Raw genomic sequence first — 16892 nt, 5'->3', positions numbered from 1 at the left:
GGTTTGTTTTCTCGTGGATGCCTTCAGAACCTTCTTTTTTTATTATTATTATTACTTATTTATAAAAAGGAAACATGGACAAAACCAGAGGATAAGAGGGGTACAACTCCACACAATTCCCACCACCACAACTCCATGTCCCACCCCCTCCCCTGACAGCTTTGCTAGTCTTCCCTGCCTGTGCCTTTGGTAACGTTAACTGCCCTGGACCGTGAGGGATAGATCTCAAGTTAATCTTATTATTCGATTTATTGAAACGGAATCATCATATAAGACACTTTGTTGTTATTTGAATGTCTGTGCACATCTTCAGATCCAAGGAAACCTTTCCGATATTATAACTGGATAGAGTGTAAGGCTGATAAGCAACTTAATTAGCCTACCACGTGAATGCTGCTTCTCTCCCTCAGACTGGCGTGAGGGCTGAAAAGAAACCCTCTGGGTTCTTCAGGGCTGGGCCAAAAAGAGCATGAAGCAGATTAAAAGGAGAAAAAGTAAAGAAGTTGTTAAGAACATGTTTACGTCTCAGTAAATCTGAATAACTTGCACGTGAATTTTAGACACCGATTCAGAAGCTTTCTAAGATGGAAAAAGAGAGGAGGCTAAGTTTAAGTGATGCAACTTCAGCCTTTGCCAAGAAGGGAAAAGCCAGGAAGAAGTCGCCCAAAATGCGTGTAGTTGAAGTGTGCCTTGATCTCAAAGGCCATCTGCAGCTGGTGCCCGGGCCTCCTCCCACGGTGAAGTCAGTTTTGCCAAAGACATATTTGGGGGTGATATTTGGGGTGATAGATTCTTGCTGCTCTACCCAGCAAACATAGATTTGCTCTCTAAGTAAACTTGCGACAAAGCAGGGAGCAAAGTGCTTGTTAGCAGAGAATTCCTCATCACTGAACTAGCTGGAGAGAGCAACTTTTTTGTTGGTTTGTTTAGCTGGTATGCCAGAATTGAAGCTGTTCTAATAATTTAAAAAGTATAATTAAAATATCCTTCTAGCATAACAGTTGTAAAAATTACTAGGAGGATATTTTAATTACACTTTTTTAAATGGAGGGGCTAATGGTTTATAGTACAGTTGTTGACACATGGGGTACAATTTATAATGTAGTTTATTTACTTTATTTTAATGAGAGAGAGGGAGAGAAACATCAAAAGACCAGAACATTGCTCAGCTCGGACTAATGGTGGTGCTGGGGCTTGAACTTATGACCTCAGAGCCTGAGGCATGAAAGTCTTTTGCAGAAGCATGAAGCTGTTTGCCCAGCCCACGCAGAGGTTTTCATCTCCCTGTGACAGCTGTCTGCAGAACACTCCTACCCCCAATTTGGGCCTTTTTCCACCATCACGAACCCCAGGGCCTTTAGAAGCAACTGTCCTGTCCAACCAAAAGTCTTGTTGGTATTGTTATTAGCATAATGCTCATTTTAAATATTTTCTTATAACAAATTAGCATCTTCGTGTTACTTGATTTTGTTTATTTTTTTAACATGGCCAAATTTACAGAGAAAATATACTCTTGTTGTCTGTTTCTGAGTTGACAAAAAAGTTACACAGTATAATTCTTCTGATGTCTTTTTTTTAAAGTTATCTTTATTTTTTTTATATTTTTATTTACTATTGGATAAAGACAGAGAGAAACTGAGAAGGGAGGAGGTGGCAGAGGGGGAGAGAGACAGAGAGACACCAGAAGCCGGAGCTGAGCAGTGCTCTGGCTTTAAAAAAAATAGAATAATAATAGAATAAAACAAGTTAAGAGAAAAGAAAGTTAGTAGAGGGGAGGGGTAGATAGTATAATGGTTCTGCAAAGACACTCCCAAGCCTGAGGCTCCAAAGTCCCAGGTTCAATCCCCCCCGCACCCCAATGGGGCAAAACTGAGCAGTGCTCTGGTAAAAATAAATGAATAAATACATTCATTAAATAAAAATAAAATTAAGTGAGTGGATTTATCGATGGTGATATTTACCTTTTACTCAATGCAGGTGAGACTATAGTGGATTGAGAATGGAAAACATGAAATCGTTGTGCAGATTTTCTTACCAAAACCTTTCCCTTCCACAACTGTATTTTAACAAGCCGTACTGAACAGCCTGCGTGGAGATGTGCCCGTCCTGCCCAGCGCCCGGTGTGCGGGCATCCTGTGGCGTAAAGAGGCAGGCAGAGGCCTGTGCAGACAGACAGTCCCCTCTGAGAAGGGGCCGGGGCCGGGCAAAGGCATACAGACTACCTGTGTTTCCCAAGACACACTGGGAGGATAGATGATACGATTAAAGGAAATAAAGAGAGAGAGAGAGAACAGGTGGGGGGAGGAGCTATAGGATAGAAGCTAGACTTTAGTGAGTAGATCTTGTTCTGTAGTATTTTTTTCCTGTGGAGTGACAGAAATAATTTTACATAATTGTAAAGGAAAATGAGCCATTATGAAGAATATTTCAAGAGCGAGATCAGGGGGCTTGGTGGTGGCATACCCGGTGCACATACGTGTTCCCTTGCACAGAGACCTGGGTTCAAGCCCCTGGGCCCCACCTGCAGGGAGGAACCTTCTTGAGTGGTGAGGCAGTGCTGCAGGTGTCTCTGCTCCTTCCTTCTTCCCTAGCTCTCCCTCCTCTCTCAACTTCTTTCTGTCTCTATATAGTAAAAAATAAAATAAAAGGGAGTCGGGCGGTGGCGCAGCGGGCTAAGCGCAGGTGGCGCAAAGCACAAGGACCGGCATAAGGATCCCAGTTCAAGCCCCCGGCTCCCCACCTGCAGGGGAGTCGCTTCACAGGCGGTGAAGCAGGTCTGCAGGTGTCTGTCTTTCTCTCCCCCTCTCTGTCTTCCCCTCCTCTCTCCATTTCTCTCTGTTCTATCCAACAACGACAACAACAATAATAACTACAACAATAAAACAACAAGGGCAACAAAAGGGAATAAATAAATAAAATAAATTTTAAAAAAATTTAAAAAAAATGTAAAAAAATAAATAAAATACTTAAAATAAAAAGCAAGACCAAGATAAAGTAAGTAAGTTTGATTATGGATTGCTTTGCTAGCTTAATTGCATACAAAGGAATTCTTTAGGTCCCTTTGAAATGGAATTTAGCTCTGCATGTGCCGTGTGGAATTGTAAAATGACCTTTTTCCAGCAATCACACTGTAATGGTAATTCTGCGATTGTGGGTTCTGAATATTAGGTATCATCTAAATATGAGATATCATTCAGAGGAACCATGACCTCCTCATATGTGATTTTCCATGTCCAGCAGAGAAGCAGTGACAGAAGCCAGAACCCCCACCTTCTGCTCCCCATAGAGAATTCTGGCCCAGACTCCCAGAGGGATAAAGAACAGGGAAGCTTCCCATGGAGGAGATGGGACACGGAACTCTGGTGGTGGGAACTGTGTGGACTTGTTTCCCTGTGATCTTACTTACAGTCTTATTAATAGTTATTAACTCACTAATAAAAATTTAAAAAATATATGGTTGTCTCTAGATTTAAGGAGTTGTGTAAGGTGACTTTAGAATATCTTCCTCTAGGAAGCTAGCAAAGGCTAGTGTTGTGTTAGTCTGCTAGTCCCAGAAATACTGAACGATTCAGGAGCAACGATTCAGGAGGCTGATTACCACAGACTCCATCTGAGATATTAGCAGATTACTGACCTTTTTAGGTCTAATAATTACATCTTTTAAAAGTGTGATTATTTTACCTGTGCTCAAAATTTTCTTACGTTTTAGAGTTGAATACTAGAATATTATGTTGATTCTTTGATTCAAAATAACCCTGGGCTCTTGATTTACACTCCCCTAACATTATCTCATGTGCTCATTTAAAAAAAAAATCATCTTTGGAAAAATGCCTAAAGTGTTTTGCTTATTTTTGTTTTTAAGTTGTGAAGATATTTTTAAAGAGGAAAGAGAACTGTCTGAGTTTTCCAAGTGCTGTATTCTCTATGGTGTGTCACTGCACTTATGTGGTTTGAACCCATCTCTAAATTTGAGATGACTAGTGGGTAGAGTGCCTGTGTTACCTCCTTGCTTCTAGAACACCATAAGGAATGAACCCCCTGCTTGAAGAAATTCTGTTACTGTAGATTATGAGAATGTAGGCTCAGACTTAACTGTGGAATTGAAATTTCACATTCTCTGTGGTTTTGGAGAACCGTGAGGGGAAAAAAAAATCCACCAGAACTGGTCTCTTTTACATTTTATTTTATTTTATCTTATTTTATTTTTCAGCATTGGTCTCTTAAACCATATTCTTTTTATATCTGTTTTAAAACTATGCTGGTAGTTTTTCCTTATCCTAAAATATCCAAAAATAACACAAATATTTGTAAAGTGATGCTGTTATTTATTTTTTTAATCCTATATATGTTTTTTTATCTTTTCTTTTTTTATTTCTTTATTGGGAGATTAATGTTTTACACTTGAAAGTAAATGCAATAGTTTGTACATGCGTGCCATTTCCCAGTTTTCCACATAACAGTAGTTGGATAAGTTTTTAATGAAGGGGCCCATTCCTAATTCACTTTGAAGTAGAAATATCAATGGCAGTCTTTGTTCATGAACGAGATGACAATCTGCATCTTCTGTTTTGGTTTCTGCAAGGCTGTTCTTTGATCAACATGCGTCTCTCGGACCCGAGCTCGGCGTCTGCCCTGGTGGAAGTGGCATGTGCCCAGGTGAGGGCAGGCTCTTTCCTGTGCGGGCCTTGAACCCCCGGTGATCACTGTCTCGCCTTCTTCGTATATGGAATACGCTGAATATGGACTCGTCCTCTGGGCCACTGTCCTGCTTGTCCCGGCCGGGTCCCTCTTGGGGTCTATGTGCTGCGGGCCAGCAAGGCGACACTCACCTGACCGCGCTCAGCTTCCCGGCTTCCCGGCATCCCGGCATCCCGGCATCAGCGCTCAGCATCCCGGCATCCCGGCAGGTGCCTGATTGCTGGAGGATGCTATGGCTCCACAAGGTGCTGCGGACCAGGACGGACACCTGCGCAGGCCTCTTCCCACACGCAGAGCTCCAGGATTTCCTTGATTACCATAAAGAAGGTCCCCTCCCCTCCTCTCCCCTCCCCTTCCCTCCCCTCCTCTCCCTTCCTGTCCCCTCCTCTCCCCTCCTCTCCCCTCCTCTCCCCTCCTGTCCCCTCCCCTCCCTTCCCTTCCCCTCCCCTCCTCTCTTCTCCTCTCCTCTCCCCTCCCCTCCTTCCCCTCCTCTCCCCTCCTCTTCCCTCCTCTCCCCTCCTCTCCCCTCCCCTCCCCTCCCCTCCCCTCCCCTCCCCTCCTCTCCTCTCCTTTTATTTTTCCCTCTCACTTTCCTCTTTAGTGGGGGAATTAATGAATAGTGGTTGGGTATGATTTCTCATCTCCAGTGACAGGTATCCACAAAACACTCTTTTTTAAAGTCTTTTAAAAATTTATTATGGGAGGGAGTCAGGCGGTAGCACAGCAGGCGGGTTAAGCGCAGGTGGCGCAAAGCGCAAGGACCGGCGTAAGGATCCCGGTTCGAGCCCCCGGCTCCCCACCCGCAGGGGAGTCGCTTCACAGGCGGTGAAGCAGGTCTGCCTGCAGGTGTCTGTCTGTCTCTCCCCCTCTCTGTCTTCCCCTCTTCTCTCCACTTCTCTCTGTCCTATCCAACAACAATGACATCAATAACAATAATAACTACAGCAACAATAAAAACAAGGGCAACAAAAGGGAAAATAAATAAATATAAAAAATTTAAAAAATTATTATTGGATAGAGACAGAGAAACTGAGAGAGGAGGGGGAGATAGAGAGGGAGACAGACAGAGAGACACCTGCAGACCAGCTTCACCGCTCAAGAAGCTTTCCGCCTGCAGGTGGGGACCAGGGGCTTGAACCCGGGTCCTTGTGCGCTGTGATGCAAGTGCTTAACCAGATGCACCACCACCCGGCCCCCACAAAACACTCTTAACCCCTAACTCAGGTCCTTCCCCACCATCATGCCTAGGGCCCCATCCTTGGTTTGCAAAGCTTTTCCACTGTATTTCACTTCCTCTTAAATTTAAATGGTAAGTCATAGTGTTTTTTTTCTTCAAACTATTCATCAGTCGCCTTGGTTTTGATTAATCCACTGCTACCGGGCCAACGTTATTTTTTGAGTCATGTGTTTCGTTGCCACTGTTTCCAATACTTCTGTTGTGATCTGTTCAATTTCCAGGTCCCTGGCGGCTTGCCTGCCACTTTGGGTTTCGCGTCTCTGCTGTGTCGCGTTGCCGTCTCCGTCCCCGTCTCCGCTCGGGGCATGTGTTCTGTGTGGCAGGGGAGACGCTCTCCTGTCCAGAGCCGGCGGTGTGCACACCACGCGTGTTCTGTTTCCGAAGCGCCTTCTCCCTTATTTCACTGGGGGCTTTGCTGATGGAAGGAACCTTCCGTGCGAAGGGACAGGCTCTTCACCGACGCCTCGTTTCCCTGCAGTCCATTCTTCTTGTCTACTTTCTATTGCATGTTTGTCCCTACTACTGCGTTAGAAGACAGTAAAAAAACGAATGATTTTTTGCAATTGTTTTTTTAGAAACTGGTAAAGGAAGAAGAGTTAAAATAAGGGTTCCGTTTGCCATTCTGAAAAAGAAATGGACTTTTCTTCTTTTTTATTTTTTGAATTTATTGATTGGATAGAGACAGTCAGGAATTGAAAAGGGAGGAGGAGATAGAGAGGGAGAGAGAGAGACAGAGAGACACCGCAGCCCTGCTTCACCACTCGTGAAGCTTTCCCCCTGCAGGTGGGGAGCGGGGACTCGAACCCGGGGCCTTACGCACTGTAACGTGAGTCCAGCCGGGTGTGCCCCCGCCCGCCCCCTGACCTTTCTTGTAATAGATACTCTCATTGTGAAACTCTTAAAGTAGCCTAAAGGAAAACAAGAGAAGGTCTTATCTCTCATGGGATTTAAGTCTGCCGTTGGCTCTACTCGTCTTTTGCATTCACTCACCCTAACATAAAGGAGCATCACGTTTTGTGTCAGCCAGTGCACCCTCTGTGTCTGTGTCTCTTCCCTCACTAGTAACTGAGCACTCTGACAGAGAAGAGTAGGAGTTAGGAAACTGGGATCTGGAAGATGACTTTCATGGTTATCCACACTGTCTGTGAACCCCTGGGTCTTTGTCACAGAAGTGCGATCCAGCTGTTGTGAATGATTTATGTGTTGATTTTAGGTGTCCTTTCTCCTGAGATTCAGCTTGGCTTTAAACTCAGACAGGGCCCACAAGGACAAATGAGTAATAACGAGCTGATGCCTGCTGTTGGTGAAGATGAATTCTTACAGGTAGGTAGCAATTTATCAAAACATACTTTTTAAAAATTAGAAACGCTGCCTCTTAGGATGGTAGCTTTTGTCTGTCATTTTGTTCCTTACAGCTCTTTAGTTTTTTCACTTTTAAAATACTGATTTTTTTTAAAAGATTTATTTTGTTTATTAATGTATATGTGTGTGGCCCTGCTCAGCTCTGGCTAATGGTGGTGCTGAGGATTGAATCTGGGACCTCAGAGCCTCAGGCATGAAAGTCTGTTGCATAACCATCATGTTGTCTCCCTAGCCCTATTTATTTTAATTTAACATAAAAGATAAACAGAGAGAGACACAGAGAGACAGAGATGACCAGAGCAGTGCTCAGCTCTGGTTTAAAGTAATGTCAAGGACTGAACCTGGAACTTCCAGACCTCAGGACTGATGTTTTCTCTACAAACATTGTGCCATCTTCCTGGGCCTAGCTTTTTCCCCTTATTCTTCTCTGGTTAGTCACATTTCTGGTGATCACCAGTTATTTTATATAAAGACTCTTACAATTTAATAACAAAAAAATAATGTCCCACTTAAGAAATGGACAAGAAATGAACAACAAACTTGAGACTTTTAAGCAGATAAGATCTACAAATGGTCAGGAAGCACATGAAAAGATGTTCAACATCATTAATTAGGGAAATTCATATCATAATTATACTAAGTACCTCATATCATTTTTATTAAATTGTAAAAAAACAACCCCATCAAATATTGATGAGAATGTGGAGAAATTAGAATTTTTGCTTATTGCTGGTGAGAATGTGTAATGGTGAAGCCACTGGGAAATTGATATAGTGGTTCTTCAGATAATTAAGCAGAGAGTTACCAAATAGTGCGGAAATCATACTGTGGGGTATATACCTAAATTAACTGCAAAAGGGACTCGAGAAATATATATATATATATATATATATATATATATATATTTTTTTTTTTTTTTTCTCTTTACTTGGGGGGATGAATGGTTGACAGTCGACAGGAAAATACAGCAGCTGGTCCATGTGCCACGTTTCCCGGTTTCCACATCACACTCTAACCGCCCCCCCCAGGCCCTCCTCCGCCATCCTGCTCCAGGACCCGAGCCCCCCCCCCCCCCACCAATGTCTGTCTAGCAACAGATGGGGGATCAACACACTGTGCTTCTCACATGTGGTGGGAGTGATTCATTCTGAAGGCAGCACTGTACTTGCTACGACAATTGAGCCTAGAACGCTTTAGACTAAGTGAAATAAGTCAGAGGTGTTAGGATGCCTCTTCTGTGTGGCTCATGGGACAGTCCAGCCCAAAGAGACTGTAGAAGGGGTAGCAGGGAGTTGATGTTTCCGAGCATGAGTGTTGGCTGGAGTAGAAAATACAGGTCTGGTGGTCCGGGAGGTGGCGCAGTGGATAAAGCCTGAGGCCCTGAAGTGTGAAGTCCTGAGTTCAGTCCCCGGCAGCACATGTACCAGACTGATGTCTGGTTCTTTCTCTCTCTCCTCCTGTCTTTCTCATGAATGAATAAATAAAGTCTTAAAAAAAAAAAAGAAAGAAAATGTAGTTCTGGAGATGGTGGGGCTGCAGACATCACTGCGTATCTATACAGCATCACAGAGCTCACTGCACATTTAAGATGGTGAAAATGGACAGGTTTCCTTTAGACGTGTTTATCATAGCACAGGAGGAAGCTAAGAAAGAGGAACATAAGGATTTGTGGGTTTTTTTTAAAAATTATTTTTTATATATTTTTTTAATATTTATTTTATTTAGTTATTCCCTTTTGTTGCCCTTGTTGTTTTTTTTATTGTTGTAGTTATTATGTTGTTGTTGTTGGATAGGAGAGAGAGAAATGGAGAGAGGAGGGGAAGACAGAGAGGGGGAGAGAAAGACAGACACCTGCAGACCTGCTTCACCGCCTGTGAAGCGACTCCCCTGCAGGTGGGGAGCCGGGGGCTCGAACAGGGATCCTTATGCCGGTCCTTGTGCTTTGCGCCACCTACGCTTAACCCGCTGCGCTACAGCCCGACTCCCGGATTTGTGGTTTTTAAGTTTTTTATTATCTTTATTTATTGGATAGAGACAGCCAGAAGTCAAGAGGGAAGGGGATGATAGAGAGGGAGAGAGACAGAGATACCTGCAGCCCTGCTTCGCCACTCACGAAGCCTTCCCCCTGCAGGTGGACACCAGGGTCTCGAACCCGGGTTCTTGCACATTGTAATGTGTGCTCAGCCAGGTGTGTCACCACCCGGCCCCACATAAGGATTTTTGTAAATGTTAAACTTTCAGATTGTTGCAGTGGGTCAGCATTCACCAGTTTGAAAAAAACAAATTTCTTTTTCTTCCTAGCAGCCTCAAGATGAGGGAGAAGAGAATCAAGCTCTGTGGTAAGTTTGCAGATTGGGGTTTTATTTTAGATTATTATTATCGTTTTGCACATGTAAAATGAGTTTTTATTTTCTTACGTGTGACAGGATTGTCACCTAACAGCATAAATATTATGTTGCAAACATTGTAGATAAGTTTCATATTTGAAAATTGGAATCAGACTAAAAAGCTAATTCTTTGTCTACTAAAATTTCAGGGAGTCGGGTGGTAGCGCAGCGGGTTAAGTGCATGTGGCTTAAAGCACAAGGACCCGCATAAGGATCCTGGTTCAAGCCCCCGGCTCCCCACCTGCAGGGGAGTCGCTTCACAGGCGGTGAAGCAAGTCTGCAGGTGTCTGTCTTTCTCTCCCCCTCTCTGCCTTCCCCATCTCTCTCCATTTCTCTCTGTCCTATCCAACAACAACGACATCAATAACAACAGCAGTAATAACTACAACAATAAAACAACAAGGACAACAAAAGGGAAAATAAATAAATAAATAAGATCTCAACATCTTAAAAGCAAATTCAAGCTTAGTGTGAAGGAAACCTGTGAACATTACTGACTTATACGCACATCACACATCTGTAAATACTTCTCTGGTTCTTTCGGAACAGCAGGTCTCTGGGCAGGGAGTTGCACACTGGTGGCGTGTGCTTAGGGCTTGACTGCATTTTGATGCCTGCCCTCACCAAAGGCCAGAGCCTGATGGTGCTCTGTTCAAACGGCAACAGAAACGTTTATATATTTAAAATTAAATAACCCTATGGTTTTGTTAATTAATCCTTTCTTAAATAAAAAAATAATAAAATAATAAAAAAAATTAAATAAAGTTACCTACCGCCTTTAATTAAGTTTTCTTCTTTCCGATTCCAAGTAGGTTTTTAAATAAACATAAGGTACTATATATATATTTTTTTCTTTTCTTTTTTATTTTTGATGCTAGGGATCAAACCCAGTACCTCATCATATGAACTGTGTATTGTCATTGAGCCCCACCCAGCCTGTCCCTCTCCAGTAACTTTTAGGAGTTTACATCTAAAAATTTTGAGAATTTTTATAGCCGTTCTCCTCCCAGACTGTCCCACCATGTTCGGCAGTCAGGTGTCGAAAGTCACTTTCAGGCTCACATGAAGGTTTTAGCTTGTTTGCATTCCTGAAGTTCTACCCCCCCAAAAACAATTTCCTTCATTTTTGCATTCCATATGTAGATAGATGTCAGTAAACCATAGTCATTGTAAAAGTGATTGGAATGATTGTGCAGAAAATATTATCTCCTTTTGAAATTCTTTTTTTTAAAAGATTTTATTTATTTATTCATGAGAAAGATAGAGGAGTAGAGAGAGAAAGAAGACATCACTCTGGTCCATGTGCTGCTGGGGATTGAACTTGGGACCTCATGCTCGAGAGTCCAGTGTTTTATCCACTGTGCCATCTCCCGGATCACTTTTTGAAATTGTTTAAATGAGAAAAAAGTTTCAATAGGATATGAATAAGAAATAATGTTTTTCTTTCCATTTTAATATTTCTCTATATTTATTGATTGACTAATTTTTAAAAATTTTTTTAATTGACTAATCTTTTAGGACGAAAAAGAGTTGTTCAAGGTCATTGGCCACTGTGCTCTTTCCCCAGGCTGAAGGCTCACGGACCCATCAAAACTTTCAAGGTACGTTTTTGCAGAAGAGACGTATATAGCAGACTTTCCTTTGCCTGAAAGCAGAACACCTATCTAGATGTGGGTTTGTCTGCAGTGAGGCAGGTAGGCCGTGTATGGCCCTCACACACGTGTCTGCATGCGGTCAGTCTTGCTGTTCGCCTTGGACTATACGTGTAAAGTTTGTCCACAGGAGAAACAGCTTGAGTGAAGTTACTACCTGCTTCTTCAAATGTCTTGTTAACTTGTAACTTGGGGCTCAGATTTAGGAAAAAATGGCTTTTTGTTTCCCTCTGTCTACTACATTCTTAGTATGTATGCCATGCTCTTCTCTTCCCGTCCCCTCCCCTGCCCTTCCTGCCCTCCCTGCCCTCCCTTGCACTTCCCTCCCTTCCCTCCCTTTCCATTCCGTTCCGTTCCGTTCCGTTCCGTTCCATTCCATTGCATTCCATTGTATTCCATTCCACTGCATTCCATTGTATTCCATTCCATTCCATTCCATTCCATTCCATTCCATTCCATTCCATTCCATTCCATTCCATTCCATTCCATTCCATTCCATTCCATTCCATTCCATTCCATTCCATTCCATTGTATTCCATTCCATTCCATTCCATTCCATTCCATTCCATTCCATTCCATTCCATTCCATTCCATTCCATTGTATTCCATTCCATTCCATTCCATTGTATTCCATTCCATTCCATTCCATTGTATTCCATTCCATTCCATTCCATTCCATTCCATTCCATTCCATTCCATTCCATTCCATTCCATTCCATTCCATTCCATTCCATTCCATTCCATTGTATTCCATTCCATTGTATTCCATTCCATTCCATTCCATTCCATTCCATTCCATTCCATTCCATTCCATTGTATTCCATTCCATTCCATTCCATTCCATTCCATTCCATTCCATTCCATTGTATTCCATTCCATTCCATTCCATTCCATTCCATTCCATTGTATTCCATTCCATTCCATTCCATTCCATTCCATTCCATTCCATTGTATTCCATTCCATTCCATTCCATTCCATTCCATTCCATTCCATTCCATTCCATTCCATTCCATTCCATTCCATTCCATTCCATTCCATTCCATTCCATTCCATTCCATTGTATTCCATTCCATTCCATTCCATTCCATTCCATTCCATTCCATTCCATTCCATTCCATTCCATTGTATTCCATTCCATCCCATTGTATTCCATTCCATTTCATTCCATTGTATTCCATTCCATTCCATTCCATTCCATTCCATTCCATTCCATTCCATTCCATTCCATTCCATTCCATTCCATTCCATTCCATTCCATTCCATTGTATTCCATTCCATTCCATTCCGTTCCATGCCATTGTATTCCATTCCATTCCATTCCATTCCATTGTATTCCATTCCATTCCGTTCCGTTCCGTTCCATTCCATTCCATTCCATTCCATTGTATTCCATTCCATTCCATTCCATTCCACCGCATCCCATCCCATCCCATCCCATCCCATCCCATCCCATCCCATCCCATCCCATCCCATCCCATCCCATCCCATCCTCTTCTTCTCTCCTCTCCTCTTCTTCTCTCCCCTTTTCTTGTCTGTCTCTCTTGACTGGCAGTCGCACTGGCTGCTGGCAGTGGTTTAGCTCTACCAAGGACTGGCGGTCTTTCTCTCTGAGGTGTCTCCTAGTGGCTCCTGCAGGCTGACATGTGTGCTGTGTGACGGGGCCCTGGATATTCTAGTCGGAAGTGAAGTCCTGTGAGAGGGGCACAAGGACGTGACACTTGCTGCCAGGAAGTGTCTGTCCCGATTAGGCCTTGGGTAGCTCCGCAGCAATTCTGGGCCGATCCTCAGTGCCTCGAGTCTGGTCTGCTCATCAGTCCTCACTTTTGTGAATATCATTGTGCGCGAGGTGGGTGGGTGTGCAGATGCTGAACACAGCTGGGTTGCTTAAAGGACATTAGGATGGGTCTGAAGCGGCCTGCCATCATTGGTGAGCTGGGATGCTTGCAAGGGTGTCAGGGCAAAGGTAAAAGAATAAAGAGCTAGCTTAGTGGTGTCCCCTACTGGCCAAACCGAGACACGTGAAGCTTAATTGTGTACAAAGGGCAGTTTCAGTATAGAAGGGACAGTGACTCTAGCAGTATGTTTGAAATTTGTGAAGATCTCAAGAAATAGAGATCTGCTATCACGTGCACATTCTGTTTTAACTGTTAAGCACCTACCTGTTTACAAAGCAAAGGATTGGCTTTAGTTATCACTATGTAAGTAGAGAAAAAAGAAAACAGGACTGTGAATAAACCAGCAGCCCTGGAATAAGAGTTGTACAGGGGGCTGGGCGGTAGTGCAGTGGGTTAAGCTCAGGTGGCACAAAGCGCAAGGACCGGCGTAAGGATCCCGGTTCCAGCCCCCGGCTCCCCACCTGCAGGGGAGTCGCTTCCCAGGCGTTGAAGCAGGTCTGCAGGTGTCTGTCTTTCTCTCCCTCTCTGTCTTCCCCTCCTCTCTCCATTTCTCTCTGTCCTATCCAACAACAACGGCAGCAGTAACAACAATAAAACAACAAAGGCAACAAAAGGGAAAATAAATAAATAAATTCAGGGGGGGGCTGAGTGGTGGTGCATCTGGCTGAGTGCAAGGACCTGGGTTTGAGCTCCTGGTCCCCACCTGTGGGGGAAGCTTCACTAGTGGTGAAGCAGGGCTGCAGGGGTCTCTCTCCTCCTCTGCCACCCCCTTCCCTCAATTTCTGGCTCTCTCTATCCAATAAATAAATGAAGATAAGAAAAATCTTTTTTTTTACAAAGTTACCCCCCCCTTTGTTGGGGGGATGGAGTGAAGGCTAATAGTTTAGAGTATAGTTGTTGGAAAGCTGTTTTCTTTGAGATCTGATGAAGTTTCTATAACTCTGGGATAGTGTCAGATCAATATTACCTTAATCTCAAGGTGCAGAAATGCAGGAATAAAAGAGAATGAATTATACTATCATACTGCTGCTTTAGAATCAGATTAGAAGCGACAGTTCATTTTATAACCATTGCATCTGTGTAAGTTCTGACTGATTGTGTCAAAGTGTTTGAAGAGGTAAAAAATAGTGTTAAATTTCTAGTTTAGATGATTTAAGGGATAAGTCTGTAATTAAGGTTTAAATACTAAAGAAAGTGTAACTATCAGTGGCCAGCCCGTGGCGCACCTGGTTAAGCGCACCTGGTACTATGTGCAGGGCCGGCATAAGGGTTCGGGTTCGAGCCCCTCCTCATACCAGCTCCCCACCCTCAGGGGGGTAGCTTCACAAGCAGTGAAGCAGGTCTCTCTCTCTCTCTCTCTCTCTCTCTCTCTCTCTTCTCAATTTCTATCTGTCCTGTAGAAGAAAATAGGGGGAGGGGGGGATTTGTAGTACCAGCACTGAGCCCCAGCAATAACCCTAGAGGCAATGATTAAAAAGTGATAATAATAATAAAAGAAACTATCAAATTTCCATGTGTTAGGTATAGAAACTTAATAAATCGATCATTAAACATATCTAAACACGAATGATAACTTATGTTGTTGCCCAAGGAGAAGTATTTAAGATTTTTAAAATATTTATTTATTTATTTTCCCTTTTGTTGCCCTTGTTGCTTTATTGTTGTTATAGATGTCGCTATTGTTGGATAGGACAGAGAGAAATGAAGAGAGGAGGGGAGACAGAGAGGGGCAGAGAAAGATAGACACCTGCAGACCTGCTTCACTGCCTGTGAAGCGACTCCCCTGCAGGTGGGGAGCCGGGGTTCGAACCGGGATCCTTATGCCGGTCCTTGTGCTTTGCGCCACCTGCGCTTAACCCGCTGCGCTACAGCCCAACTCCCGTCTTTAAGTTTTTTATAAAACAATTTACTGGGGCCGGGTGGTGGTGCACCTGGCTGAGCGCACATGTCACAGTGCGCAAGGACCTGGGTTCAAGCCGCTGGTCCCCTCCTGCAGTGGGAAAGCTTTGTGAGCGGTGAAGTAGTGCTGTAGGTGTCTTTCTGTCTCCCTCTCTTATCTCCCCTTCCCACTCGATTTCTCTCTCTATCCAATAATAAAGATAATAAGAGATTTTGCAAAACAATTTATTTATTCATTTATTGGCTAGAGACAAAGAGAAACCAAGATGGGAAGGGGTAGAGAGTGAGAGAAGAAGAGAGACATCTGCAGCCCTGCGTCACCACTCCTGAAGCTTCTCCCTGCAGGAGCAACAGGGAGCTTGAACCTTGGCATGGTGACACTTGCTCTCAGTCAGGCATGCCACCACTCAGCCCCCCTTTTGTTGTGGTTTTAATTAATATATTAGCTTAAAGCCATTTAGACTGAATACCTTCCACATTTGGTGAAGACATACTTAGCACTTTTTATAAGATACATTATAGACAGACTAAAGCGATCATAAAGCTATAGAAATACCATCTAGAGGCTAGAATCCTTTCTTTGTCTTCAACAATATGAGATAATAATGTCTAGGGATAATTAAGAAATGCTGAAAAGAGGATATGTTTTTAGTGTTCTGTTAAAACTGAAACAAGAATCTCTATCATTGTTTCCTAGGGCCTGAGGCTGAAAATTCCAACGCTGTGACCCCTCCGGACAAGGTTGGTCTGTACGGCAGAGACAAACCATGCAGATCAGGGATCTCGACTGAAATGCATTTTATTGATAAAGTATCTGTCCTGTCTAGGTTTATTGATAAAGTATCTGTCCTGTCTAGGATTATTGATAAAGTATCTGTCCTGTCTAGGTTTATTGATAAAGTATCTGTCCTGTCTAGGATTATTGATAAAGTGTCTGTCCCATCTAGGTTTATTGATAAAGTATCTGTCCTGTCTAGGATTATTGATAAAGTATCTGTCCCGTCTAGGTTCTCCCCTTAAGCAGTGACGGGATGAAACCATTTCATTTTTATTTTCTTTTGCATAGGTGATTGACCTCACACGTGTGGGTGATATTTTCACCCAGACGGGGGTTGGGGGGGGAGGGGGAGCCAGCCGGGTGTCGGAACGTTTCCCATCCTCAGATCACTTCTGTATGGTGTCAGGGTTTGGACATCACAAGGCACACACCCCAAAGGGAGCCTTTCTTTTCATACAAATAAAAGAAGGATTAAGAGGACCTAGTGGGGGTTGTATTGTTAAATGGGAAACTGGGGAATGTTATGCATGTACAAACTATTGTATTTACTGTTGAATGTAAAACATTCATTCCCCAATAAAGAAATAAATTATTTAAAAAAAAACATAATTGGGGTGGGGGTAGATAGCATAATGGTTATGCAAAGAGATTCTCATGCCTGATACTTTAAAGTTCCAGGTTCAATTCCCTGCACCACCATAAACCAGAGCTGCTCAGTACTCTGGTAAAATAAATGAATAAATAAATAATAAATAAAAATAACTGGGGGCTGCAGAGATAGCATAATGACTATGCAAAAGTACTTTCATACCTGATACACAAATGTCCCAGGTTCAATCCCCAGTACCACCATCACCATAAGCCAAAGGTGAGCTATGCTCTGGTAAAAAACAAAACAAGCAAAAAACATGGTTGGAATTTAAAATCCAATTTAAAAATCAACACACAGGCCTACTAGCACACTAGACATAGCTAAATAGAGA

The 16892-nt window shown here is 43.1% G+C and overlaps 2 protein-coding genes across 4 annotated transcripts in view; one reads left to right on the top strand and one right to left on the bottom strand.

The window, feature by feature from the left end:
- Positions 1 to 16892, bottom strand: part of POLK (DNA polymerase kappa) — a 358361-nt gene that overhangs the window by 224620 nt on the left and 116849 nt on the right. The window lies entirely within an intron of this gene.
- ANKRD31 (ankyrin repeat domain 31) overlaps positions 4532 to 16892 on the top strand; it is a 77875-nt gene continuing 65514 nt past the window's right edge. For 2 of the 3 annotated variants that reach the window (XM_060201045.1, XM_060201043.1), the window contains exons 1-5: positions 4532 to 4656; positions 7149 to 7258; positions 9599 to 9636; positions 11203 to 11285; positions 15829 to 15872. In XM_060201045.1, the coding sequence (XP_060057028.1) occupies positions 4647 to 4656; positions 7149 to 7258; positions 9599 to 9636; positions 11203 to 11285; positions 15829 to 15872 (285 nt within the window). In that variant the 5' untranslated portion in view covers positions 4532 to 4646. The remainder of the gene's footprint in view (positions 4657 to 7148; positions 7259 to 9598; positions 9637 to 11202; positions 11286 to 15828; positions 15873 to 16892) is intronic. The other variant, XM_060201044.1, reaches the window with a different exon arrangement.

The sequence above is a fragment of the Erinaceus europaeus genome, chromosome 11 (assembly GCF_950295315.1).
Source record: "Erinaceus europaeus chromosome 11, mEriEur2.1, whole genome shotgun sequence".
In the NCBI taxonomy this organism is placed as follows: domain Eukaryota; kingdom Metazoa; phylum Chordata; class Mammalia; order Eulipotyphla; family Erinaceidae; genus Erinaceus; species Erinaceus europaeus.
Note: the sequence above shows the minus strand (reverse complement) of the source record. Positions and strands in the feature narration are given on the sequence as shown.